At 38.1% G+C, this 26867-nt stretch overlaps 1 protein-coding gene across 2 annotated transcripts; it reads right to left on the bottom strand.

Moving 5' to 3' along the window:
- Positions 1 to 3866: 3866 nt before the first annotated feature.
- ARL5A (ADP ribosylation factor like GTPase 5A) lies at positions 3867 to 25217 on the bottom strand. 2 transcript variants are annotated; one of them, XM_030580101.1, is made up of 7 exons: positions 24660 to 25213; positions 23140 to 23251; positions 22283 to 22343; positions 19387 to 19534; positions 17244 to 17327; positions 10960 to 11111; positions 3867 to 9528 (listed from the first exon to the last, which is right to left on the bottom strand). In XM_030580101.1, the coding sequence occupies exons 4-7, from the start codon at positions 19528 to 19530 to the stop codon at positions 9480 to 9482; spliced, it is 429 nt and encodes a 142-aa protein (XP_030435961.1). In that variant the 5' UTR covers positions 19531 to 19534; positions 22283 to 22343; positions 23140 to 23251; positions 24660 to 25213; the 3' UTR covers positions 3867 to 9479. The 2 variants fall into 2 exon arrangements, with proteins under 2 accessions (XP_030435961.1, XP_030435960.1); XM_030580100.1 differs by lacking the exon at positions 23140 to 23251 and having other exon boundaries at positions 24660 to 25217.
- Between the last annotated feature and the right edge of the window lie 1650 nt (positions 25218 to 26867).

Below are 26867 nucleotides of genomic sequence, written 5' to 3'. Positions count from 1 at the left end.
CTGATACTCTCTACTGACCAGAGGGATGGCAGAGTTCTTCCTTTCTCTCTCTGTAGTCACCCCCTCAGCTGGGCTTTATCTAGAGTTGAGTTTAGCTAACCCTCCAGCTGCAATCAAGTACCTTAATTGAGCTCTCCAGCTCCAGTTTACCTTTTAGTGGCAGTGCCAGCGTGAGGTTTAATCTTGTCACACTCTCACATCAAATCACATTCTATCAGTGAGGGGACTACTTCAGTGTCTTGTTTTAACTTAAAACTTCTTTTAAAGGGTAACTCACATGTTCAAGTAAACTTAATAGTAAAATAAAGAACACTGAAGTTTTGCATTTTGTCAGCCTCATACAAACTTTCAATATGCAGTAGAGACAAAAAGAATGAGGAGTATTTGGGGCATCTTAGAGACTAACAAATTTGAGCATTAGGTTTAGTCTTTAAGGTGCCACAAGTACTCCTCATTCTTTTTGCTACCATTCTGAAACCAGTAAAGAGACAGTATTTGCAAGCCAGCAGCCCTATTCCTCTAGGCATAAGTACTTCATTTTATCAGGGGACATGGGGGTCTGTGTATCTGCAAAAATAAAACAGGACTGTACTTAATAAGTCTGCAAGTTTGAAGTTTATGTAAACAGCTACTCTTATATAGAAAGTCTGACTCAATGCAGTACCAAAACAGCCCTTTGGATTAATAAAAGCTAACTGACATCCTAAACTAAACCAAAAACAAACAGCCAGGAGGAGTGTCTATTTTAGAAGATGGGAACCTTCACTGAACTCACAAAAGATCAGTTTTGGTCTAATTGTCAAAACACTTCTTTTGAGATCATATGTGCTGCCTGTAGCTGTCTGCCCCCTGGATAAAGGTAGGAAAACACGCCTTCCACTTAACTCATGAGTTGTACCTTGTTCTTCAGGAGTTTGCATTGAAATCAATGGTTCTACCAGATGCTAGAGAGAGACAGAATCAAAGCAATAGGAAGTTACCTCAATACAAGAGGCAGCACTTACTGCAGCGGTTCTACTCTTCCTAAAACTGTCATGGAAGGGGTAAGCAGGTGAAGAGAATGACATGTACGTATGCCACAGCTCTGAGGTCAGAACAGATCCTGTAGGAAGGGGGATGCATTCTTAAGGAAAGTAGCATGTTGGTCATCAGTCAAAAATTATCTATATCCCCTTTTGAATACCCCAATATGTACAACTGCCATTGCTTCCTCATAAACATGTTGGGAGGGGAGAAAAACTTCACTCCCACAAGAGATTAGAGAGCAATAGATCCGAGTGAAAGGAAAGATTCTAAGCCTCAGCCCGGTTTGACTACAATTCCAGCAGCAGCTCAAGGCCTTGTACTTTACCTAAACTGAGGCTGTCTGATGGTCTTCAAGTGGCCTGACTTATCCCAGAAACCCTGTAGTGCTTGTGGGAGCTTGAATTTTTTTCTTCTTCGGTAAATATTACCTAATAACACAATAAAAACCTCTAGCCCTATTTAAAGGCAACCCATCTGCTGGTACATTCTGAATTCACTAGTGTTAACATACTGGATTTGAATTTCTGTAACAAAGATGATAGTGGGGAAAAATCATAACTGAGTAGTTGTACAGTTCAATTGTACTGTACAAATGAATATTAAAAATGTGTGATATACATGAAATGGGTACAGGAGGTAGGAAATAAGCATTAAAGTGACAATTTATTGACATGTTTACCAAAGTAGCAAAATAGTTATGGGTTAATGTCTATTTCATATGCATACATAGCAGGTTTTGCATAGGTATACTATGAATGACCAACAAGCCAGTTTTCTTATTTGTAAAATGACAACACACAAAGTTAACCACTTGCATTTCATTTTTTTATTTTGGGGCATACTGTTGAAAGTGAGCTCCAGACCAGACCATCACTTTTTAAAAAAATGTCAGCATCTCTCTCATCGACTGACCATAATTTAACAGCACAAAGCTAACCACTGAAGTGTAGTTGTAACCATTCTGATCCCAGGATATTAAACACACAAGCTGGACCAACTTCTGTAGTTGTACATATCTTTCAAATTACCATTAAGTTTGGTTAGAAAGTGTTCCCGTAGTACTACTTTACAAATGCACTTCCTACAGATCTAAAATTCTTATTACTGTACACTGTAATAAATTGGTAGTTATGCAGAGAGGAAGTTATTAATTTCCACCTGTGTGGGTGGTTTAAAGGCAAATTATTTTGCCATCTTAATTCAAACAAAACCTATTAATGTTCTACATAAAGCTAATTTGGGGGGGGAGGAGGGGAGAAATGGTTGCTACAAAAAACATCAGTTTTTGGATGTAGAGGTGAAATGGATGCAATTATTTAACAATGACAACATTCATGCATAGACATTTTATGCATAAATTAATAAAAATGAAGGCACTCAGAACAAACACAAACATACTATTATGGAAAAGTTTCAAGAAATCCACTTCTTTTGTATGCTTTAGCAATGCACTGAAGAGCAAAGAAAAGCATGCTAGGTGATTTACATACAAGGAAAAGCTCCTGGGCTGAGAAGCTCACCATCTAAAAACAAAACATCTTTATTGGAAAAGAACGTTAAAATAATTTGTATTGAAAATTAAGGCTTTTCTTCATCTCCTACGCTACAGATATGGAAATTTCCAATGTTGCTGCTTCAAGCTGAGAAGACAAACATCAAATCCATATTAAAAATACCAAACTCCTTTGTTTGAGTGAATATCAGTTATCTATTTAGGGCAATTTTCACCCAGAATGTAGAGTACCAGTGCAGACCCACTGCACCATTTAGGAGTTCCTAATGGAGGCACTTTGCCTTTGGTACATTTACATGTATGAGGGTCAATATTTAGGGTGAAAAAGCATGTTTCACATTTATATAAATACTTATTGCAAACTTGTTTTCAGTAGAATCAGAAGTATGCCAGCGATATGGTCTCTCACTTACGTTATTTAATGTTCTAATAGATTATCAGATGACAAAACTGATAGAGGCCAAAGTTGGAGGCTTGAAAGTTAAAGATTCACAAAAGGAGATGCATAGGGACAAAGGCTGGGTGGAGTGTGTCCGTCTGTCTGTCTCTCTTGTCCTTCCCCAATCTGCTCTCCCCTTATACACTTTTTATGTGCTTTGAGCAGCTCCAGCTTCTTAAAGCCCAAATACTGGTTCAGAGACAGAGCTTCTCTACTGAAGTATAAGCAAGAAAGAAAAAAGACTTCTGCATATAGCGTACATAGAGTCTACCCACCTCAAACCCTGCTACTGCCCTCCATCCGATGGCACAAAAGGCCAGGAAGAAGGCAATTACTTGCATTTAAGCAGATCCATTGGCCCCACGCAACTAGCTAGAAGTTGCCATTCACCCAACTGACCCATTTCTGGATTTCATGTCCCCTAGCTTCTCCACACTCCACCTGCAGAGAGAGCTGATAACTCCAGCTTTGTGCAGGTGGAGTGAATTTTGCCCTTAATACCTAATTGTACTAAAAAGAAGAAATTGGGCTAAATGGAAGAAATAAATGTAGCTTAGCTTGTTGCTTTCTCTACACTTTACCAAAAAGTCTACTTAGCTCCATTGTGGAGTCAGAGGAACAATAACGCAAGTAGGTATTCCAGAAACAGCTGAGTCAGGGTGGAGTGCAGAACACATGAATGCCATATGGCCAAAACTAGTATAATTACTCTGAGATCCAGACATGGCATATAGGAGGCATAGCAGAGTCTGCCCACCTCCAAACTGGTTGTCTTGATCATTTCATCTCTCTGAGAAGCATTTGATACAAAAAGGAAAAAACATTTTAGCTAAAGGAGACTGAATTAACCACATTTTTTAAAAATTACCACAAAGCAAGAAAGGTTCGTTAGTTTAAGTATACATGTATTCCCCAAACTTCCAATTTGTAACAAAGCCTGCACATATTATTTCTATCAATTTAGACAGAATTTTGAAGACAATTTAGGTAGTAGACAACCAAAGACATGTTTAAACACTTTTAAAGGCATTTAAAAAAAAATAAATAACACCACGAGTTTAAAATGGCTCAGATAGTTATTAGCCCATCATATACAGCAGCATCTTAAAATTTATTGACCATAAAACAGTTCAAGCAGTGGTTCTCCCACTTTTTCATTCTGTGAATGCCTTTGTAAGGGAATAATCTGCTCCTTCACTTTTTCTTCCAACTGCTCTACTTCATCAGTGTTTTGTTCGGAAAGTGTTTCAACAAGGGCAGCATGAACCACTGGCTTAGAAAAAAATCATTTACAGTCTATTGAGTGAAACAGCCTTTTCGAGTTAATTCAGTACAAATTATATCTTCAAATTTAAAATCATAAAAGGACACTCAAAAAACTTATGTACGTGCACAAAAAGTTGTCTTATAATGCACAACAAAACCCAAGAGTCATTTAGATGACACTGTTAAACTTTCTTCAAATAAAAATAGCACTTGCATGCATATAAGAACATTCTGTACACTAGATATGTTAATAAAAATAATCAACTGGTAAACCCCAGTAAGGGAAGGAAACAATTTTTTTCTAATGACTTTTTTGTTGCAACTTTTTTTTGCTTCTTTACAATCATTTTTTTCAGATCTTTACATTAAATGCATTTTCTCACCTCAATTATATACAATATTATGATTTGCAATATTGTATACCTCATTACAATACACAGACTATCTTCAGTCTCTTTCATTATATTCTGTCTTTATGCAGTAGTATACCATCCTTAACTCATAACACTGAAGAATGGACTATTTAAAGGCTTGATATTACATTCATTTGAATGGATTCTCTGAAAAACTGCTTTCCAGACATACTGGTAATAACTTTGCTACTGTCAATCCAATTAAAAAAAATTCCACTTAAATGTTTTTATATGAAGGAACACTTGAGTCTTCTCTTACCATAAATTTCCTTGCTTTCTGAGTTTAAGTCATATACTTAAATGTTATCGGAACTCAGTTTCCTATATTCTGGAGCTGATCTGTTAAGAGAGTAAGTTACCCTACCTCCCACAAGATAAGCTTTACATCTACACAATAACTGATAATTGTAGGAAACTCAAATGTTTGGAATGTATGGGTATAGAAGGTTCTGAATATTGTGTAAAAAATGTTAATTGGTCATCAAGTATAGGTTAAACTGGGAGGTAGGAAGGGACACCACCACTTGTGTTCACACAGCTGGATGCATGTATATAACATGGTATACATAAACTAACTAGAAGAGGAAGTACATGCAATAAGGAAAAATAAATTACTACATAGAAAGTTTTGAGCTTCACAGATTGTGGTAGGTGTCTATCAAATACATCTAGCAGTCATGTACAATTAGGAATTTTTTTTCAGCATAATGCATAGGAATTTAGCTACCATGTCTCCCTGCAGTACAATGAAAATTATGAGGCTAGATATCTGCATGTATTGCTGATCTATTCTCCAAAATTCTCCATGCAGTCTCCTAGTAACTTTTTTTTTTTTTTAGAAGAGTTAATCTACATGCAGTTATTTATTTTTCAAGATACTAGTGGCAATTAGACCATATCACAAATTATTCATCCATCAAGTGTACCTTTGAGTTGTGAATATCAATCTTTGGAAAACTGAAATGCAAACCTTTAAATATTAAGGTCATTTTGAGGCATACATGACCTTAAAAAAAAAAAAAATCACATTCCCAAGCTGTATACCAAAGACTATATACTACCCTCAGTTGGCACTGATGTCAGTGGGAGTTATGCATAGGACTCTACATATCAACTGGGAGTTAAGCTTATATAAAAGAAATGTGTATAAAAGCCAAGATAGGGAGAAGATGGAACTCCAGAACATTACCAAGAGCAGCACAAATGAAGTTTTGTCACTCACTATTTAATTTAACTGTTCAGAATTGGAGTGGCTTTAGAGAGTTAATGGAATTAGGGAATAGCATATATGCAAAGAGAATTTCTTCTATGCACAGAATTAAGCCTTAACATATGTTAATTATAACTTAATTCACATATCTCCATGCATAAAAAGGAGCTATACATAAAGATGGAGAGCAAAGAGGGGTCTGCAATGGGATAAAACCAACTGCATACGGATGCTTACACATTCTGTGTAAAAGTTCAAGTTACAATAATTTGGAAGACATGCACAAATTCTCTTAACATACCTTTAGGCAGACAGAATCTTATTACATACTTTTCTGCCAAGGCCATCATTGTAATATCTGGGTGCAAAAATTCTATTCTGTATGATGCCTTAAATCTGAGCACTTGATAAACTTTAATGAAGCCTCACAACCCCCTCCGTGAGGCAGATATGGTAACTGCTACTCCCGTTTTAGATACGGGAATGGAGACAAAGGAAAGATTAATGAATCACTCAAGGTCACCATGATCAAAATCCAGATCTCCTATCCCTGGTCCTGTACTCTAAACTACTAGACAATACTATCTGTTTACATCTTCAAGATTATCTGTTTTTCCCCTGAAAAAAAATCCACATTCTAAAAGGTGCAATGAATATCATAAGCAAGAGATAGTTATCAGTTGCTTAATTTTACTTAAGAATAAACACAAGATTCATATCAGTTTCATACATATCCCCTCAATTACCAGTTTATAAATCAACTATTCTCCAAACATACAATGCTGGTGAAGTCACATGCATATTCAGTAACAGGTCCTGACTAGAGGAGAAAGGCAATCTCGCTTTCTGTTTAAATGGGATCACCATTAGTTTTAAAAGTAAGTTTAAACCTAAACCACACACATGCAACATTGAAGTTAGCAGGAAGAAGTGGGTGGATTGCCTAATTTACCCTTAATTAAGGCTTCACTGCTGCTCAAAGCCCATCAGATTGTATATGGTTGGTTAGATTAGAAACACTTAGAGCCTGGAACAATTTATTGAGTGTGAATGCTGTGACCTGTGCATGCAATAAGATATCGACTCCTGATGGGGACCTCTTGCCACTACTTAAACACAAATAATAAAATCACATGGATATTTGGCTACCGCATTGAGATAGAAATGGATGGTTTCCCCGTCACCTGGAAGAGGAAAGATAGTTCACATGCATTATTAGAAGGTCTCCAAACCCTGTTTGTGACATAAAAGTCATTCTTTAGAACAATATTTATAGATTCCCTTCAGCCATGCTATTTATTAGGCAAACATTTTAAGCCATAAAAACCTGAACAGGGTAAGAACAGCAAATTCCAAGAAAATATTTTTAAAAGTTGTACATGAATACAGTTTTGCATTTCATATTCTGTTGAGTGATTTTTATCTTATAAAAAAAGTTACAATTTAAAAGCAACAGCGATTCAGACAAAAAGAATATAGCACTTCAAGCATGAAAGAAAATCTCAAAAAAACAGAAGTTGCAGTACTTGAAGATGAACATTATGAATGTAGTTAAGTCCAGTATTTTATTTTTTATTAGAGTAGGAAAGCTAAAGTTATTCGTTTCTGTGTTCAAAAGATGCATTTTTGTTTCAGGAAAATACCTGCAGACTAGCTTAGTCTTTTCATTGTTATTTTTTCCTTAAAACATTCACACATTATGCAATACACCAGTTAGTTAATAACACTGATCTCTGTGCATTCCTTTTATGTAAATAAATGTATGTCCATTTTTTAAAATTCATACATAGCAGAACCTCCATCAGCCAATTAGCAAAAGAGATTTCATGACTACATCAGAAAGTTATATTTCATACTTGGGACAATTCAGTTGTTAAATACACACTTTTGAAGTGGTCTTCATTATTGTCCCCATGAATACTATGTCAACATTTTAACCAATACAATGCAGTACACAAATGAGCTAAACTAAATTAAATGGAAATTGGATGTGTTTCACAATCTCATCTTTAAAGAGGAGTTCATAACTGCCTTAAAAATTAAACCAGGTTTAAAATGGTCTTGTCCTTAAACTTTTGTCTAGTTTTACAATATTACTTAAATATACACATGTACAGAATAAGACAGAAAATCTGTGATCATGCTCACATTTCATGATACCAACAACATATCACACCACCCAAGTGTCATACTCATGAAGAACCAAAATCCTTTACACCAGTGGTTCTCAACTATTTCTATATTAGGATCCCCTTACACTCCTCCCATTTACCAATATAGGAAGGACAGGATAGTCCTGATTCTCATAATTCTTTGCATATTCCCTATGAATCATGACCGTTCAGTTGGGGCCTCAGCATTACGATGCTGATGCATCATTTAATTCTGAGTTTTCACAGGGACTTCTATAGGAGCAGAATCAAGCATCATTTATAGTGGAATAGTGTATTCTTTCCTCTCCCCAACATTAGTCTCTTATACACATATACAAACAGTTACTTCAGCAATTTTGGATTATCACCAGTCAGTATCCTCTTTCTCTGAAAACATACCAATACAAAATAGACTGTTCTGTAAGATTTCTGGTGAGAACATTATAGCACACTTTTTTGGTCACTTCTTTGCATAAGGAAAACAGACACATTTCCCCTTTATTAATGGTGAAGATTTACCCCCTAGATAGGAATCTATCATAAATACTCAACATGATGGCATAAAGCAGAGCAGAACACGGGCATTTTTTGGAATGGTCTTATCCAACAAAATGGAAATGCTAACTTTTTGGATTCTTTACCATTTAGCAAAGAATTGAAGTTAGTTGCCAATACTGAACAAAGTATAAAATCCACATTCAGACACACTATCCCTTTTTGTGATCATTCTTAATTGCAGGAGTATATATATGGAGAAGTATAAAAACCACTAGTCTTAAGAGATTTCACTTTATAAAGAAATGGTGCACCAATTATTTGGTGAAGGTTGGAGCAGTACAGAGAACAAAGGAAAAGTAGTTGTGACGTCAACAATCTCAACATTAGTACTATTCTCAGTACACCGAGATTCAGTGTTATTCACTTTTTCTTGGAACAGATTTCAGTTAACCTAAACTTGAGGTATAAATATACACAAATATGTACAGTACACAGGAGGAAAATATTTTTGTATCTGTAGCACATTTCAACAAGTTTTTAAAATACTGAAAAGTCAATACCTATGCCACTGATTTGCTTGTTAATTTACTGGAATAACGAGGCCAATACCTTCAACTAGGAGGGTTATATTGGAATATAAAATGTAAAGTTAAAAATTCCTCTCTCACTTCATACTCGCCACACATAGTCCTGAGTGGCTTTATCTTGAGAAGAACGTCAACCACAGTTTTTAAACCTATCTTCAGAGTAAACTAATGGGAAAATAAACTAGAGCTTTCATCTTCATCTGTTTTCAAAGAGGTGGTCTTAATATATGTGTGTAGAAAATAAAGTTGAAATCAGTTTGTTATAAATAGATCTAACCCATTAATTTTGCAGGTTACCACAGGTACAAGTAACTAAGGTATCCAGAGGCACAGTACTTTTGTATGCAATGTTGGTTCAAAGAGGTCATTAAAAATCATCTGATTTTAAGTCTTGACATCATCCATTCAAGTCCTTGGCACAATCTGTAAATAAAAATTAAAATATGTATTTTTGCATAAAAAAATAACTATAAATATTCTGTCATGGTAACTTTAGTCAGAACTCCGACACCATATGCTTGTGAAAGTCCTGCAACCTTAACATTTCAATCTACACAACAGTAAAAGTAAGACTGTAAACTTCTAACCACCCCTTAATGTGTGTAGGCTTGGAAGGATTAGATTTTTAAATTGGTAAATGTTGGCAAAATGATTTCACCATACATACACAAACCAATGAAAATTATCATCAGTAATAAAAATGTAAGGATATTCAAAGAAAGAAAAATGCTACTTGAACTTAGAGTTCGATTTATGGATGTTTTCTTTGTATATTTTGATGTGCTATTGGTGATTTGTGTTTTAATGGTTATATAGCTTTAACCATTAAAACTTTTTGAATCTCAGCATCAACTGTCATTAAATAATTACTGTCTGACCCCTCCATAATTCTGCAACTGTGAACTCTTAAAAAAATCGATAGAAATAGAAAAAAAATCTTAAAAATAAACATTGATACTATCCCTCAAAATGATAAAGTAAAAATTGAATTCTGCCAAGCCTAAATATGTCCTCACAGTGACCTGATGTGACCACATCTAGGGTCAGGTCAGTCTCTGTACCCATCTGAACCATCACCACTCTGCTGACTTCCAAGAGTTATCAGATAGGTTGTGGTTTATATGTTAACAAGAAACTAGATTACTGAGCCAACTTAAATTCTATCTGAGTTAGACATGACTATACAACCTAAAGGAGAATGGTAATGAAACATGGAGCCTTTCAGGATACCACTAAAATTCTCCCAAATAACCTCCAATATGAATGCACTCAATTGACACTGTCAGATTTTAAATGCTCTTTTTGAATGTATTTTAAAATGTGTCACTTTGGAGACTTGACATTAAAATTTGTCTTCAAGTCACCTTGGTCTCTCTCCATTTTATTTTGCTTATTTCAGTGACAATACCAGAAAAATAGATAAAGATTTCTTAACTCCCTGGTTCACATAAGCGAGCATGTGTTCTCCGTAACAGACATAGCTGCTTTTCATTGTAACCTGCCACATAACTGCCACTGCTGTGTGCTTTAACAAAGACTAGTGAGGTGAGTTACACCTTTTAAAAAGCTAAACAACCCATACACATAATGAACAGTATCTCTTCACAGTACATGACAGTTATTTCCCAGTGGTACTACATCTCTGGGGCAGGTTTTAGTTTTTCCTTGAATGTTCTGTATGTTGCTGAATTTAATACAGGGCCCTAAAAAGAATTCATGTTTAAAAGGATATTTTTAATGCTGCCTTGAGAATCAGGTCTCAGAATGCATAGGTGTGCTAGGGGATGTATGTCAAACAGACCACGATACAGGTACCAAAATTATTCAGAAAGTATTTCCAAGAAGAATTCTTACCCCTCGCCAGTTAGAGCACAGCATGCTTGGATATGCCACTGATGATCTTTAACTGAAGTTAATTTCAGAAACTGGGATATTTCAGCTATCGTCATGCACTCTTTAACATCTTGTTTGTTAGCAAAAATAAGCAAACCTGCTTTCTTTAAGTCCTACAGAGAAAGAGAGAGAGAGAAAAAAGTTGAGAGGTTTAATCTATCTATTAGGATTTCACTGATTTCTCAGGGTCAAATTAGGTATATACCATCATGTGCCAGCAATGCCCCTCTGCCATGTACATTGGCCAAACCAGACAGTCTCTATGCGAAAGAATAAATGGACACAAATCTGAAATCAGGAATCATAACATTCAAAAACTAGTGGGAGAACACTTCAACCTCTCTAACCACTCAGCAGCAAAGAATCCTGTGGCACCTTATAGACTAACAGCCGTTTTGGAGCATGAGCTTTCGTGGGTGAATACCCACCCACGAAAGCTCATGCTCCAAAACGTCTGTTAGTCTATAAGGTGCCACAGGATTCTTTGCTGCTTTTACAAATCCAGACTAACACGGCTACCCCTCTGATACTTGTAACCACTCAGCGACAGACTTGAAGCTGGCAATTTTGCAACAAAAAAAACTTCAAAACAGACTCCAAAGAGAGACTGAACTCGAATTAATATGCAAATTAGATACAATTAACTTAGGTTTAAACAGAGACTGGGAATGGTTGGGTCATTACATTAATTGAGTCTATTTCCCCATCTTAAGTTCTCCTCACACCTTCTATGGGTCATCTTGATTATCATTTCAAAGGTTTTTCTTCTCCTGCTGCTGATAGCTCATCTCAATTGATTGGCCTCTGACAGTATGTATGGCTATTCCACCGTTTCATGTTCTATGTATAAATATCTTCTGTCTGTGTGTTCCATTCTATGCATCCGAAGAAGTGAGCTGTAGCCCACGAAAGCTTATGCTGAAATAAATTTGTTAGTTTCTAAGGTGCCACAAGTACTCCTGTTCGTTTTATGATATTGAAAACATTTGTGCATGCATCTTTCACTTAACTGCCAATACACAGTCTGCTTTTAGAATTTTGAAAGGTTTCAAAATCCAGAATGAAAACATGTTGCCTGTGTTTCTAAGTATAACTGAAACTTACAAAATATGAGAGCAACTGTTAGTCTATCAGTTTCTGATTGGCAATGGAAACATTTGTCATTTTGTTTACAGAGTTTTTTCCACCTTTAAAATCTATTATAGATCCACAGTGGATCACCAGTTCATTCAACGGCTCATGGACAAGATGCATTATCTGCATTAGCATTTCACACACAGATATTACCTCTACACAGCATTTTGGAGTGAGCCTCCCACTCTGGGTCAGACTCAGGCTAGTTCACACTAGTGCTCTAAAAAAATAGCAGTAGACAGCGTTTTGAAGTCGCAGTTCAGGCTGGAGCTTGGGGTCTCAAGACCATACCACTCCCAAGGCTTCAAAGCCCAAGCTCCAGCCCATGCAGATAGGGATCACATCTTGAAAGAAAGTTTTCCTGAATCACCTCATCTGGCCTTCAAAACAGCCTTCCAACTTCATCATCCTAAGCAAGCCCTCCATAGACTCTCAAGTGAAAGCAGCACCAGACTCTTCCATAACTACTTATGCTAAACCATCGGTTCCACCTTGTATTTAGCTGTGACAAGGAGTACCTTTTCTAGACCTGAAGACCTGTGAAAGCTTAAAAGCTTGTCTCTATCACCAACAGAATGTTGGCTCAATAAAAGCTATTGCTTCACCCACCTTGTTTCTCTAATACCCTGGAACCAACACAGCTACAACAACACTGCAAACAGATGTTAATCATGTCAGACCTTGAGTTAAAGTCATACAGTCACTACTGGATTGATGCTCCTAAAGCAAAAAAGCTGTCTGATAATTGTGCCAAACCAATGAAACTGACATTGTTTAAAGTTCTAGTTTTCCCTCAAATTTGTATAAGCAATACTAAAGCTTCTTTATTTAACTACTAATTAAACATTATACAACCACTACATATTCTAAATGCAACAGACTAAATACTGCAGAAGTTGCTGATTGTAGCATGCAATTTCACCATGGTATATCACTGATATAGTGCATTTTGGATCAAGCAGCTGCTGAACCTCATGACAACTGTTTCACTGATGTTGCATTTAAACTCAAATAGCAAGCTAATATGGAGCAAGGAGCACTGGCCTCATAATAAATTTTACCATATGTCACGAGACATCTGACTTCTTCCTTCTCATAGTGAACACGGCTCTCCCACTCCTCCTCCCACAATTTCCTTTTTGAAGTCATATTCTTGCCTAAAAGTATTGCATGAAAACCAGTTAGTAAACACCTGATGCAATAGCAAAACTTCTGAGTTTTGCCTTGCATTTGATAGGCACCTAATATTACATTTAGTTCTTCTCAAAGAACTAAGTTACCTCTTTTACCCACAATCACACCATCTGTCATAAACCAATAGATGATAGATTAATCTATCAGAGTTAAATACTGAAATCTCATTTGTGGACTACCAAATGGAGGTCAAAGTTAAAGGAAGAACTATAGAAATGTTTAAGAGCAAACAAGAGCAGAATACCATGATCACTTACAATGACATTTAGGTTTCTGGATGAAATAGTCTTCCCTCCCTCCTCTACTAATAGAGGATATTTAGTTATACAAATATAGCGCTGATCTTCAACATGGCCTATATTGTGCCACCCGATTACTTTGTACACATTTCTGCATTTTTATGTTGCTATATTTCATCTTATTACTCCACATTAATGCCAGTTTTACATTTAGTAAGCCTAAAACCTTTAATTTAATAAAGTTAAATTTCTGATTATATTTAAATTTTCAACACATCAATTTGGAACCACTTACAAGAGAAAACAGGTAAACGAACCTCAGTTATACCAGACTAAGTAACTACATATCCTTAGTAGACACTAAGGCTGCCATCCTGTAATGTGTGGGCAGGCTGCTGCATCACTGCAGAGCCTCAATGATACTTCATGCAGGTGCAGCTGTCTGCCAATCTGCTACACAATGAAGGATCATGGCCTAATACTCTATCAGGCTATCACACAACAAAAGACCACCTTGCCACTAATCTTAACATGCAGTGCCTGGAAAGATTCAGCTTTTTAAGAAACACTCATCTTTTATAAATTCCATGACGTGAGAGAAGAAGGTACCATGGGGAGAATGAAAGCTTTTTAACTCAAACATTAAAGTTTTAATAGAATGTGACACGTGTACAGTACAATTTCAGGCCTGAAAATAACTGTTTTTAAAAGGACATTGTTAATTTGCAAGTCACATTTCCACCTGAAGTGTTTGTATCTACAAAGAATCACTAAAGTTACTACTATACATGAAAGATTAGAGGAAAATTTGGTTTTATTCTTACAGTTCTTTTTATTCTTTTTTTTTTTTTAAACTTTGTGCATTTATCAATGATGTGAGTATAGACTGTTCCTAATGCACTGCCTTCCTTACGCCCTAAAGTGTTTTTGATCCATTTCACCTCTTCTGCTATCACTGGTAAGCAACTGACTATACAGACTGAAAGGGGAGGCAGAGGTTCTAAACAGGTTAGGTGTTGTTACTCTCAGCCTGCCCAGAAGACTCTCCTAAACATAGAGTTGTTTATTCTGCAAACATTAAGCATTTACGGATTTTTACTATCCAAGCACTATATAAGACAGTATATATTTTAATTGATTAAATTACAACAAAATCAAATTGACAGTATTCCCTTATGCAAGTAGCAGTACAGTAGAACCTCAGAGCTACAAATGCCAGAGTTACAAACGGACTGGTCAACCATACACCTCATTTTGAGCCAGAAGTACACAATCAGGCAGCAGAGATAGGGGAAAAAAACCACAAATATAATACAGTACTGTGTTAAATGTAAACTACTAACAAAATAAAGGGACAGTTTAAAAAAATTTTTTAGACAAGGTAAGGAAACTGTTTCCATGGTTGTTTCATTTAATTTAAGATGGTTAAAAGCAGCATTTTTCTTTTGCACAGTGAAGTTTCAAAGCTGTATTAAGGTCAACGTTCAGTTGTAAACATTTGAAAGAACCATAACATTTTGTTCAGCATTTCAGAGTTATGAACAACCTCCATTCCCAAAGTGTTCATATCTGAGGTTCATATGTAATCTGCTATGATACCCTGAGGTTGGTGGGTATCACCTCAATTTGTCATATAGGGAAGAGAGAAGTGAAACAGCTTGACTAAGGCCAAACATGACTCAGTGGTAGGATTAGTAGCATCTGAATCATTTGTGGTATTTTCTTTTAGAAATACTATATTGGTCTCATTTGTCTCCTTTATCAAAGGATTCTTCTGTGGTTTCACTAGAGAGAGAGAGATACTGTGTTCTCGTTTAGTCAATTATCACATATGAATTATTTAATTATCTTTCCAGGGCTTCAATATTTACCCACAGCCTTGTAAGTTGTTTTAATGTTTTCTGGTCAATTTTATTCTTTTAATTCAGTTTCAGTACTCAAAATATTCCCAATATTTTTAGAAAGGATCAGATTACTCAATTTTATTTTTTGAGTCAGCTCACAGAAGTCTAAGTATCATCTTGCTTTTGGTTATGTTTTGTTAAGTAAAACTACAAGACTAAGCTATTTGTTGCAAAGAAAGAACCTTGAGTTATTCAACAAGTAAAACAATTTTGACCCTATTCAAAAAAAAGTAGGAAGGAATGGGATTATGTGCTTTCCAAATCAGGCATTCTGAATTCTGTCATATACACACTACAGACAGATACACTTTCTTGTATTTACCTTACTGTACAGAAGAGTGTCACTTTTTTTTTTTGTTTTTTTGTTTTTTTTTTAAGATGACAACATTGTGCAGAAAGTTTTCTTAAAACATTTTTTTTTTTTAAATCAAGATCTTCTTCAGTCTAACTTGTACATCTCTCAGAAATTAAACTTTTTGTTCCAGCTTGCTCCTGGGACAATTCCTCAAATGTAGTTAAAGGTCTAGATAAGCCATCCTGTATCCAGATTTTACAATAAAATGTTTGACTTATAAAAACTGAAAACACAGGATCTTTATACTATTTACATTATTACATATTTCCTGGTAGAATTTCAAGTCAGGACCCAGGAACAGCTATCTTAAATCTAAGTAATCTCAGCTCTTACCCACAATAAACAATCACTTATATTTCCTAGGGATAAATTCCTGATTATTAATGGAAGTAGCTAAGGGAAAGGACACCGGTGTCAGGAATTTATGAAGTTGGTCCAAAGCAGAATTTGAACAAAGAAATTGATCTGGAAGAGAGGGTCTCTATATGAGAAAGAGGATATACACCTCTACCTCGATATAACACTGTCCTTGGGAGCCGAAAAGTCTTACCGCGTCATAGGTGAAACCGTGTTATATTGAACTTGCTTTGATCCACTGGAGTGTGCAGCCCCGCTCCCCGGCTTTACCGCGTTATATCCAAATTCGTGTTATATCAGGCGGCGTTATATCGAGATAGTGGTGTACATCTTCATTTTGTGTAGTTAGAAGAAAATTGTTATACAATATAGATGGATCTTAACTGGAGTCAGATGCTATCATATCTTTGATAGTAGGGAGGTGCTCTGTTAGAGGGGTTGCAAGGAAAGGGGAATATATTTGCACATGTGACGACTGTATCCAGGAATTAGACAGTTTGGGAGGACATCATTAGAGACATTCATCTATGACAAAATATCAGCTTCCTAGAGAACTCTAGTGCTCTGGCAGAAGATACACATTTCCAACAGAATGACAAATTAATTTATTTTTCAATGTTAGCAGGAAGAATTAGTATTGCACCTTACTGGAAAAATATGATTTCTCTTATGGAATTGTGGTACAGTAAAATATGGACTGTCCCTAGTACGTAGACAAGAGAAGGGCTAAAAAGAGGACAGTATTTAGAAATCTCAGCACTCTTTTCAGCATATTCAGAAGAGGAGGGCTTCCCAACCGACATGCCACAAACTTTAGCCAGTTTTTTTTTTAATATTAATTTGATCGTAAGTTTGCCTTAATAAAAAGTTTGTTTGTTTTTTTTTAAAAGTTTTGTAGTAGGGAAACAAGAGGAAAAAAAGAAGCGTCAGACTTGTTTGTTGTAAATATATTCACAAATAGTCAAGCATGTTAGGTAAATAATACATTTGCATGCTATTTATTTGTGAGAAAGAGTTGTAAATATTCACCAAAAATGTTAAAAAAAGACAACCAAGACTCACCTCATGAGCTAACATTTTATAAAGTTCTTCTTTAGTTAGAGAAATTCTCTCTCTGTCTGTGCTGTCCACAACAACGATGACAAACTTTAAAGGGTAAAAAATGATCAGTAAACAAATATATAGCGTGCAGACTCTTAAACAAGTTTAACAGATATGCACTCTGGATCATAAGCAAAGTGTTAACTTCCTCCCTCATAGGTAGGGCCCTACTAAATTCACAGCCATGAAAAAAACATATCATGGATCATGACATCTGGTCTTTGCATGCTTTTACCCTATACTATGCAGATTTCAAGAGAGAGACTAGAGTTTCTCAAATTGGGGGTCCTGACCCAAAAGGGAGTTGCAGGAAGTCAAGGTTATTTTAGGGAGGTTTCAGTATTGCCACCCTTAATTCTGTGTTGCTCTCCAGCCACCCAGTTCTGAAGGCAGCAGCTACGGACTGGGCGCCCAGCTCTGAAAGCGGTGCCCCACCAGCAGCAGAGTAGAAGTAAGAGTGGCAATACCATACCATGCCATCCTCAGTTCTGCGCTGCTGCCTTCAGAGCTAGGCGGCTGGAGAGTGGCGGCTGCTGACAAAGGGCCCAGCTCTGCAGGCAGCAGTGAGAAGTAAGGATGGCAATACCATACTCTGACGTCCTTCCTTCTGTGCTGCTGCTGGCGGCAGCTCTGCCTTCAGAGCTGGGCTCCTGGTGAGCAGCCTCTGCTGTTCAGGTGCCCAACTCTGAAGGCAGCACCGCTGTTTGCAGCAGTGCAGAAGTATGGGTAAGAATACCACAACTGCCATATCGCGACCCGCCACAATTCCCGACCCCTACAATTACAAAACCATGAAATCTCAGATTTAAGTAGCTGTAATCATGAAATCTGCACTTTTTTCAAAATCCTAGGGCTGTGAAATTGACCAAAATGGACTGAGTTTGGTAGAGCCCTACTCATATGCATATTACAGTTCTGTCCAGAAATCAATGATTTGTTGATAGTTCTAGTATTAAAACATTTGTAATTTATGTTTAGGTTTGTATACTAATAAATTTGGCATGCAAAATTCTTGATTTTATTTAAGTCTTCTTTATTGTTTACTTCTACAATTCAAGAAGCCTGCTCTGTTATCATGGCTTTGGATTTTACTTTTGCCCATTTTAATTGAACAACTGTTTCTCAAGTTTCTGTAAGCATTTAGGGTGAAATCCTGGTCCCACGGACTTCAATGAGGTCAGGATTTCATCCTTAATCAACTACATGTTTAGAGTTAGATTTTCAGTGGCAGAGACACCCAATTCCCATTGACTGTAATATGATATACTCTTACAAAAAGAAAAGCACACTAACTCGCAGAATTCCTTTCCCCACCTGCCCTGCTATTTTGCAATGAAATGACTAGCAATTATTTTAAAAGGGGAAGTGAGTAGCCTGTGCTATGGTCACACAAATGCCCTCCCCAACACCTATGTCAAGTAAAAGCATGCAGTTGGAAGACAGAAAACCTAGAGTTATATGCACATCTGAGTCACTTGAAAATGGCCAGTTACAGTTTTTATGATGATTAAGTCATTTTTCAGAAGCTAAGTTTCTACATTATTTGGTCCAGGGGCAGAGTACAGAACATTTAGCACTTAAGGAAAACATGTTGGGAGGAAGGGACAATCTTGACAATGCAGAAAAGGTTCAAATTTAACTACACAGAGTTTCCGATATCACCAATTACGTACTTTTCTTAGTTAAAGATGCATGAATATTGGTGATGTATATGTTTAAATACTTCAGTGTGGGTTTTGTGCCTGATTCAGATTGTCTGTGAAAAGCATAAGGGGAATTTTCACAAGAGACTATTCTCATTTTTAAAAAGGGTACCTTATATGGAAAAGTTCTTACTTTTTTTGATAGTTTGTTTCTGGCTCATGAAATTATACTGTTTTGTTATGTAGCTTATGGAATATATAGGTGTGAACTGGAACAGCATGCTAAGGAGAGGACATACAAATTGAAATACAAGCATCCAGAATGTCTACAAGTGCTACAGTAATATTTGAAATGGAGTAAGATATAAACTTTAGTTAACCAAACTCTCTCTTGGATTATTCATAAATATGTTATTTTAATTCTTTAAGAACATATCTTCCAATAGGGAAGAATCTCTTACCTCTGTGTTTGTATAATAAGTATTCCATGAAGATCGAAGAGACTCTTGCCCTCCAATATCCCACATTAGAAAACGTGTGTTATTAACCACTATCTCTTCTACATTGCTGCCTATCGTAGGAGAGGTATGCACCACTTCATTCATAGAACTACAAAAAGAAAAAGAATGACTGATCAAAAACTGCATATGCAATATTGACAAACGTCAACTATATTTGGAGATGCAATGTCACACATACAAGAGCACAAAATTGGCCTAGCCAAAAACTAAGATGAACAGGTGTCTCAGACTGGAAGGCTCATCTGCAGAATTGTGGTAGGCACTCCTTGATGCAAGAGAAGGGGTGAAGTGAAGAAAAGAAAAGCAGATGAATGATTTACTGTTTGACTTCCAGTGAACAAACCTGCACTATCAGTAACTATAAAACTGAGGGCTTGTCTACACTACCTGCCGATAAGTGCTCTCCCGTTGACTCTGGTACTTCACCAGAACGAGAAACACAAGTGGAGTTGACTGGAGAGCATCAGCTGTGAAGATACTGTGGTATGTAGATCTAAGTATGTCAACTTCACATAGCTGAAGTTGCGTATCTTAGATCGACCCACGCAGTAGTGTAGACAAGCCCTCAGAGAGCACTTCTTTTTTACTCTGTTTTAAAGGCTTCTACTGCTTAAGGGTGGGTAGAAATAAGTCAGTCCCGTCCCCTCCCCCCCCCCCCACGAAACTCGGCACACTGTAGCTCAGTCTGGGAGAGAAAAATTATTCTTTTCCAATTCTAAAATAAAAAGAATGTTGCTAAACCACTTGATTTATAAAAGATGGCTGAAAAAAAAATTAAAAAAAAAAAACCCAACAACACAACCCCAGCCCAATATACTATATCAGTTCTCCTCCTCCCTTTGCCTAAACCCACCCCTATAAGTCAAAAAACACTTCAGTTAAAAAAGAAAAAATGTTTTGAGGAAAAACCAAGATTTTAAAATACTGTACTGAGTAGATTTAAAACATCAACTGATGGACTTTGTTGCCATGACAACCAAAGTAACACGTTAGAAGCCGTATCCATGAGTATCCAATGCAGGGATTCAAAGTAAATGAAATGTATTGCAGTACTGCCCACACAAACATTTTCAAGGAAAATGAAGCATTTTCAAGAACTTGCTTATGATTGCTATTGTTTCCATAAACTGACCACTGCACTTGACAAAAATAAAAAAGACTGTCTAAAGTTTTCCAATTTCTTCTAAGTCTTCAGTTTCACGGAGAGAGATTTGAGTCTTGAAACACTAGAACATTTGAATAGAATCCAGCAGTAGTATTCTGGGAAAGAATCCCCACTGCCCAGTGGTATATCAGCATGTAATAAGTGATTTCATGATAACATACATTTGTAAGGAAGACGAAATAAGGGCAGGGCCAGAATAGAGGGATTAGAAGGAGTAGAGCAAGAGCTAAAAGGAAATAATGAAAACGACAGAGTAAGACACCTTTGGTTGAATTTCATATTTAAAACTCAATTTTAAAAAGAACAAGACATACTCAAGTCATATATATTATATATATTTAGATATACTCTCTTTACTTGTGTTCCTAATTACACACATTTTTAGAATTAGGGAAATTGATTTTATTTTTCATAATGTATGGGTTTTTTGCATTTTTTCAGTCTGAACAATGATAATAACTGAGTCAGTTTCATTTTCTGGCTTTGATTGTGCTAATGTACATTGAGGTTGCAAATACTGCATGGGCTTTGAGTTTCAAACAAAACATTAAAAGAGTTATAAACACATCTATTTTGAACAAAACAGAAAAACATAAGCTCATGGTGTAACCTAGACGACAACAGGGATTGAGTCAAAAGAGTTTTCATAGAATATCAAGGTGGGAAGGGACCTCAAGAGGTCACCTAGTCCAACTTCCTACTCAAAGCAAGATCAATCCCCAACTAAATCAGTCTGAAAAAATACTGAAGTGCTTACTGTGAAAAGATACCTTTCAGAGTAGCAGCCATGTTAGTATGTATCCACAAAAAGAACAGGAGTACTTGTGGCACCTTAGAGACTAACAAATTTATTTGAGCATAAGCTTTCGTGGGCTACAGTCTACTTCATCAGATGCATAGAATGGAACATATACTGAGGATATATACATACACACACATATATTCTCTTACTTAATTGGCCTCTCAGAGTTGGTAAGACAACTCCCACTTTTTTATGTTGTGTGTGTGTGTGTGTGTGTGTGTGTGTACGTACACACACACAGAACATGAAAAGGTGGGAGTTGTCTTACCAACTCTGAGAGGCCAATTAAGTAAGAGAAAAAGAGTGAAAAGATATGACTATTTAAAAAAAACAAAACAAAAAACACCCTGTAACATGGATTGGTTGACCAAGCTACCTCTAATCTTCAACACAAATAGCTTTTACTAACATGGATCTTACCCCAGGGCCCCATTCCTGGCTGACTTTTAGGCATTAGATAGTAACAACACTTCCACAAAATGTACGAATCTCAGGAGCTTTCTGCATACTAGTAGTCCCCAACATCACAGTGGTGACATACTATAAATGCCATTAAGATCCTGAATTCTGACCAGCAAACAGCTATAGCTTATTATGGTGCATTGATATTTATGACACCGTTTATTAAATATAAGTAGCTCCAAACCCTGCTGATGGGCCAGAATCAGATGCTTTCTGACCAGTCAGACAACAGGATTTCCCAGTATCATTTTTATGTATGAAACGATCACCACCTATGCTCAGTGTGTTGCTCTTAAAATGAGGCGAGGAAACAAAGGGGGTTAATGAAAAGCCAGAGCAAGCTGCAGAGTGGATTTCTCAAAAATACATTAATAATTTTTGCCAGCGAATTCATAGTATGTACTTACAACTGGTAAAGGATGGTTGTTTTTCCTGCATTATCCAGACCAACAATGATTACTTTGTGCTCTGAAATAAAAAATTTCATTCATAAGTCACAGTTACCACTATAGCTAATAACACCTTAGCGCTTTTCAGAAAAAAGAGTTCACATTGGTGCTTGTTTTAAATTAAAAAAAAAAATTTTTTTAAAAAAGCACACACATCAAAGCATGTTATATATACATAGAGACACATGGTATCATGATCTACCAACCACTGCTTTTGCTGTCTTCCCTCTATTTTTTGTAACACCTAGTTATTGAGTCTTCTCTTAACTAAATTAAGTCCTTCAGACAGGGACTGTATTACTATAAATTTGTACAACACACAGCACAATTGGGCCTTGATCATTTTTTTGGAGCCTCTTATAAGCAAATTCATTTTGAAACCAAAAGCCAACCTCAACCAAGTATTTATTCATTCAGTATCTCTTATTTCCTGTTTACCAAAATGTAAATTGAAGAAGTGGTATTGTTGGGAGCTACTTACCATGGGCTAAAGTACACAACTTTACTCAGTTTTATTAACTTCAAAGAGAACGCACATGTGAGTAAGGGCTCATCAGTGTGAGCAAGGGTATTCTTTTGCCCAAGTGGTCTACAGACATGCTCAAAATCAAGCCACTGAAGTATACCCAAACCTCAACCACAGCAGTAATTCCTCCCATTATGGCTGCATTTGTTCTATAACAGAGGGTCACGTAAGTGCCTTTTTGTTTTTAATCAATATTGTGTGGTTCTAAAATATAGCCCACAGGGTATAAATTCAAATTTTAAATTACTTGGCATAACTGCACAATATTGTAAAAAAAATGGCTGATTACCTGACCCCCTGTAAGTAGGAGCTTCTGTTTCAGGTGTGATGTCACCAGCATACTGGATGCTAGGAAATCACTTGGAGCAGAAGACCTGCAGTGGAGCTGGATATTGCAAGACCTTAAAGACAAAAAAGTGGGGTTTAAAAGTTTCTGTGCTGAATGGATAATGCTCTGACTATGGGGGCCTCCATTCAGCACGTATGTATAAAGTTTCATAAATTCATTTGAAAGGCAACTTTAAAGGAGCTTACAAATTCCACTTACAGAAAAGTTAACATGCATTTTATGTGATATTAGAGATCTTTCAGAAGAAAGTGGCATTAGGAACAAAACATATTCTCTCCAAAATAAGCAGTTTTCATGACAGCTATTAAGACTTATTGACTGTCACTAATAAAACATATATTAAGCAACAAGACCTGACAAAGCATACTCAGCATGTATGTTATTGCAATTATAATATTGATGTTAAAAATAAGTTTTATAAATTTGGGGATAAGTGAAATATTTATGAGATACCTTTTTGGCTGCTATTTCCCTCCACTCAATGCTGTTCAGAATCTCAGTTACATCTTAGTCATGGCTACCAGTGTCACTAATGCTTCCTACATAGTCCAGCTAGTTTTTTTGTTTTGTTTTTTTTAAAGCACACAAATTGAAAGACAAATTGCAGGCAGTTTACTACTGTAAATAAGGTTAAAAAATAAAAACACAAGCCATGAAAATGCCTGCTAATTAACAGAAAACTACTTTGGAACACAAGATATTCAGATAAAGGAAGGAAATGTTATGTGGCACCATAAGAAGCTGTATTTGGTCCATACTTAAATAATTCATCTCTTGGCCTCTTGATCTTCACAGAGCATATTTTTTCCTAAACGTAAAAACTAAACTAGGTTTTGTAGACTCATTAAGGCAAAAGTCACTACTACAGACATGTAGAGAAACAAGTTTACTAATACGATCAGAGCATGCTTGGTCCAAAGCAGTTAATGATACAGCTTATTTCTTGAGCTGGTGCTTGCCTTTTAGGGGAAAAAAATTACAATCAAATGTAATCTGAGCAGAAGAGGAACGGAGCGACCCAGTGCTGCTTTCTGCCACTTTTCGCTCCCTTGTGAACGCAGCTGCAGTATGAGGAGTGACCCCCTCCGCTCCCCACAAGCGCTTCTGAGTCCCAGCTGACCACGAGAGCGCCTCCTGCTCGCTCTTTCGCCCTGGACGCCTCAGCACTTCGACAGGGAACCTGGACTCGGGTCAGCCCGGCTCGGCCCCACAAGCCCAGCCTGCTCCGCTCCCGCCGCGGGCGGTGCACTGATGATGCCGCAGGAGCGCTGGGTTCCACGGAGCACCTGCCCTGGGTGCGGGAGGCGAGCGTGACACGTAAACGGAGCGAGCCCGAGCACAGAGCCGGCCTGCCGCGATCACTGCTCCCGGCACAGCCACAGCAGACCCCGGGCCGCCCCGCGGGCCCCGCTCCCTCCGCCAGGGCCAGGAGAGCCCCCCGCCCCCACCAAGCCCCTCACCCTGGTGGTTGAACAGCCTCCAGATCCTGGTGAAGAGAATTCCCATCCTCGGGCGGACCCGGCCCCGCGGCAGCTCCCGTCTCCTCTGGGCTCCGCGGCTGCTCTCCCTGCTGGGCCCAGGGCGGCTCAGTCCCGGCCCCTGTCCCGCGCTACGCGAGGAGGTGGCAGGCTGAGGCCGCGCCGGGCCCGCTGGGGCTGCGCACTCCTGGCTGGGCAGCCCCCGCTCACGGACATCGCCACTCGCCCAGCTCCCTTTTCCGATTCGCCTTCCCGACCGCGGCTTCAAGGGGGGGATAAAACACAGCGAGTAGCTCCTCCAGGCTACCATCCACCCGAAGGGCCGAGCGAACTAGAGGGGCGTGACGCCATTAAATCATCATTTGCATACCACGGCCCGCCCCCTAGTGGGCGAGTTCCGCGAATGGGAAGAGACATTCACGTGACTCATTTTACCCTAGCGGCCCCAGGGTGCTGAACGAGCAGGTGCGCGCGGTCCGCCTGCACTCCAGGCAACCTCGCTGGAGGCTGGGCCCTTGCGTGCGGGGCCGATCCAGGGCAATGGGCGTGTGGCCTCCGCCAGCCACAGGGCCGCATAGGCACCGCCCCTTACAGCACCAACACCCCGCCCCCCCAGCTCCCCGTCCAGCCTGCAGCGTCACGGGGGCCGCCGTCCCCCATGCCTAGCGTCCAGCCTATCAGCGCTCGTGACCGCCTGCCTCCCTGGCAACCGCCATAGCCGTCCCCTTCTAACTTCTGAAACTGCCTAATAGCCCCTGCCAACCGCCACGACTGGCACTCACTCCCTGCCACCTCGCTGTGCTTGACCCGGACCACTGCCATGACTGTCCCTCACTCGCCCTCTACTAGCTGCGTCTACCCCTTGCTCACTGCAAACCACCACCATGCCACGAGTGCCCAAAACCACCAGTGCCATGCTGCAGAAAGCACCCAGTGTGACTGGACAAGAGAAAGGCAGTGTTGCCAACTCTTGATTGAATTAAGTCTCACAGTGTTGGGGTGTTTTTCTTAAAGGCCAACTTTCTGGAGCCAAGTGATTACATGAGAATCTGAGTTTTCATTTTAAAGAAAATAAGTTTCCTAGCCCTCATGGTTGCAGAAAGAATTTTGAAAATACTAACCCTAAGGGCTCAAAAAACAAGGCAAATAAAAAGAAAGTCAAATGCATTATCTTTAAAATCTCATGATTTTTAAGCTGGTCTGAAGATACTTAGGGGCCTAATGATTTTTGGATGTGTATGGTTGGAAGTACTAGCTCTGTTTTCTCGCTCTGAGTTACTAAGGAACAACTGAAGAGTAAAATTCTAAGGGCTGGATTCTGATCAGGGTAGGGATAGAAATGAAATGCACTTGCTCCACTTATATGCTTTAAATGTAACGATAATGTTTGTAAGTATTATGGCCAGAAATCTGCACTGTGTAGGTATCTCAGGTAGCATTACACTCACGTAAACATGTGACCATACCATTTGCCCCCAGGCTGCGACTTAGAATGCCTTTCTGCGGTTTCTGTTGCAGAGGATACAACAATAATTCGCTGTAAAACTGGAAGGATATAGCAAATGGGGTACTGCAGGGGTCTAGCCTGGGTCCACTACTATTCAATATTTTCATTAATGACTTGGATGATGGAATAGACAAAATGCATAAAATTTGCAAATGAAATCAAGCTGGGAGAAGTTACAAGCATTTGGGAGGACAGGAACAGCATTCAAGACAGTCTTGATAAATTTGGGAAACTGGTCTGAAATCAATAAAGACAAGTGCAAAGTAGTACACTTAGGAAGGAAAAATCAATGCACAAGTGCAAAACTGGAAATAATTGGCAAGGGAGCAGTACTGCAGAAAAGGATATGGGGATGATAGTGGATAACAAATGGAATATGAGTCAACAACATGATGCTGTTGCAAAAATGGCAAATGTCATTCTGGGATGTAACAGTAAGTGTCACATATACTCTGCTCAGCAGTGGTAAGGCCTCAGCTGGAGTACTGTACAGAGTACTGTACTATGTCCAACTTTGGGCACCACACTTCAGGAAAGATGTGGACACACTGGAGACTGTCCAGAGGACAACAACAGACATCAAAGCTTTAGAAAACCTGACCTATGAGGAAAGGTTGAAAGAATTGGGCATGTTAGCCTAGAGAAAAGAAGACTAAAGAGGTAAGAGGAAGGATTATGACAAT

Source organism: Gopherus evgoodei, chromosome 11, assembly GCF_007399415.2.
Source record: "Gopherus evgoodei ecotype Sinaloan lineage chromosome 11, rGopEvg1_v1.p, whole genome shotgun sequence".
Classification (NCBI taxonomy): Eukaryota; Metazoa; Chordata; order Testudines; family Testudinidae; genus Gopherus; species Gopherus evgoodei.
The sequence above is the reverse complement of the archived record's forward strand: the minus strand, read 5'-3'. Positions and strand labels throughout refer to the sequence as shown.

Coding starts and splice junctions, on each gene's coding strand:
- ARL5A (XM_030580100.1), bottom strand. CDS start 24,987: ATGGTAGCCTGGAGGAGCTACTCGCTGTGTTTTATCCCCCCCTTGAAG. Junction 19,535..22,282: donor ACAACCATCCTTTACCAGTT/GTAAGTACATAC, acceptor TTCTTTTTGTAG/TTCTATGAATGAAGTGGTGC. Junction 11,112..17,243: donor ATAAAATGTTAGCTCATGAG/GTGAGTCTTGGT, acceptor CTTTCTCTGTAG/GACTTAAAGAAAGCAGGTTT.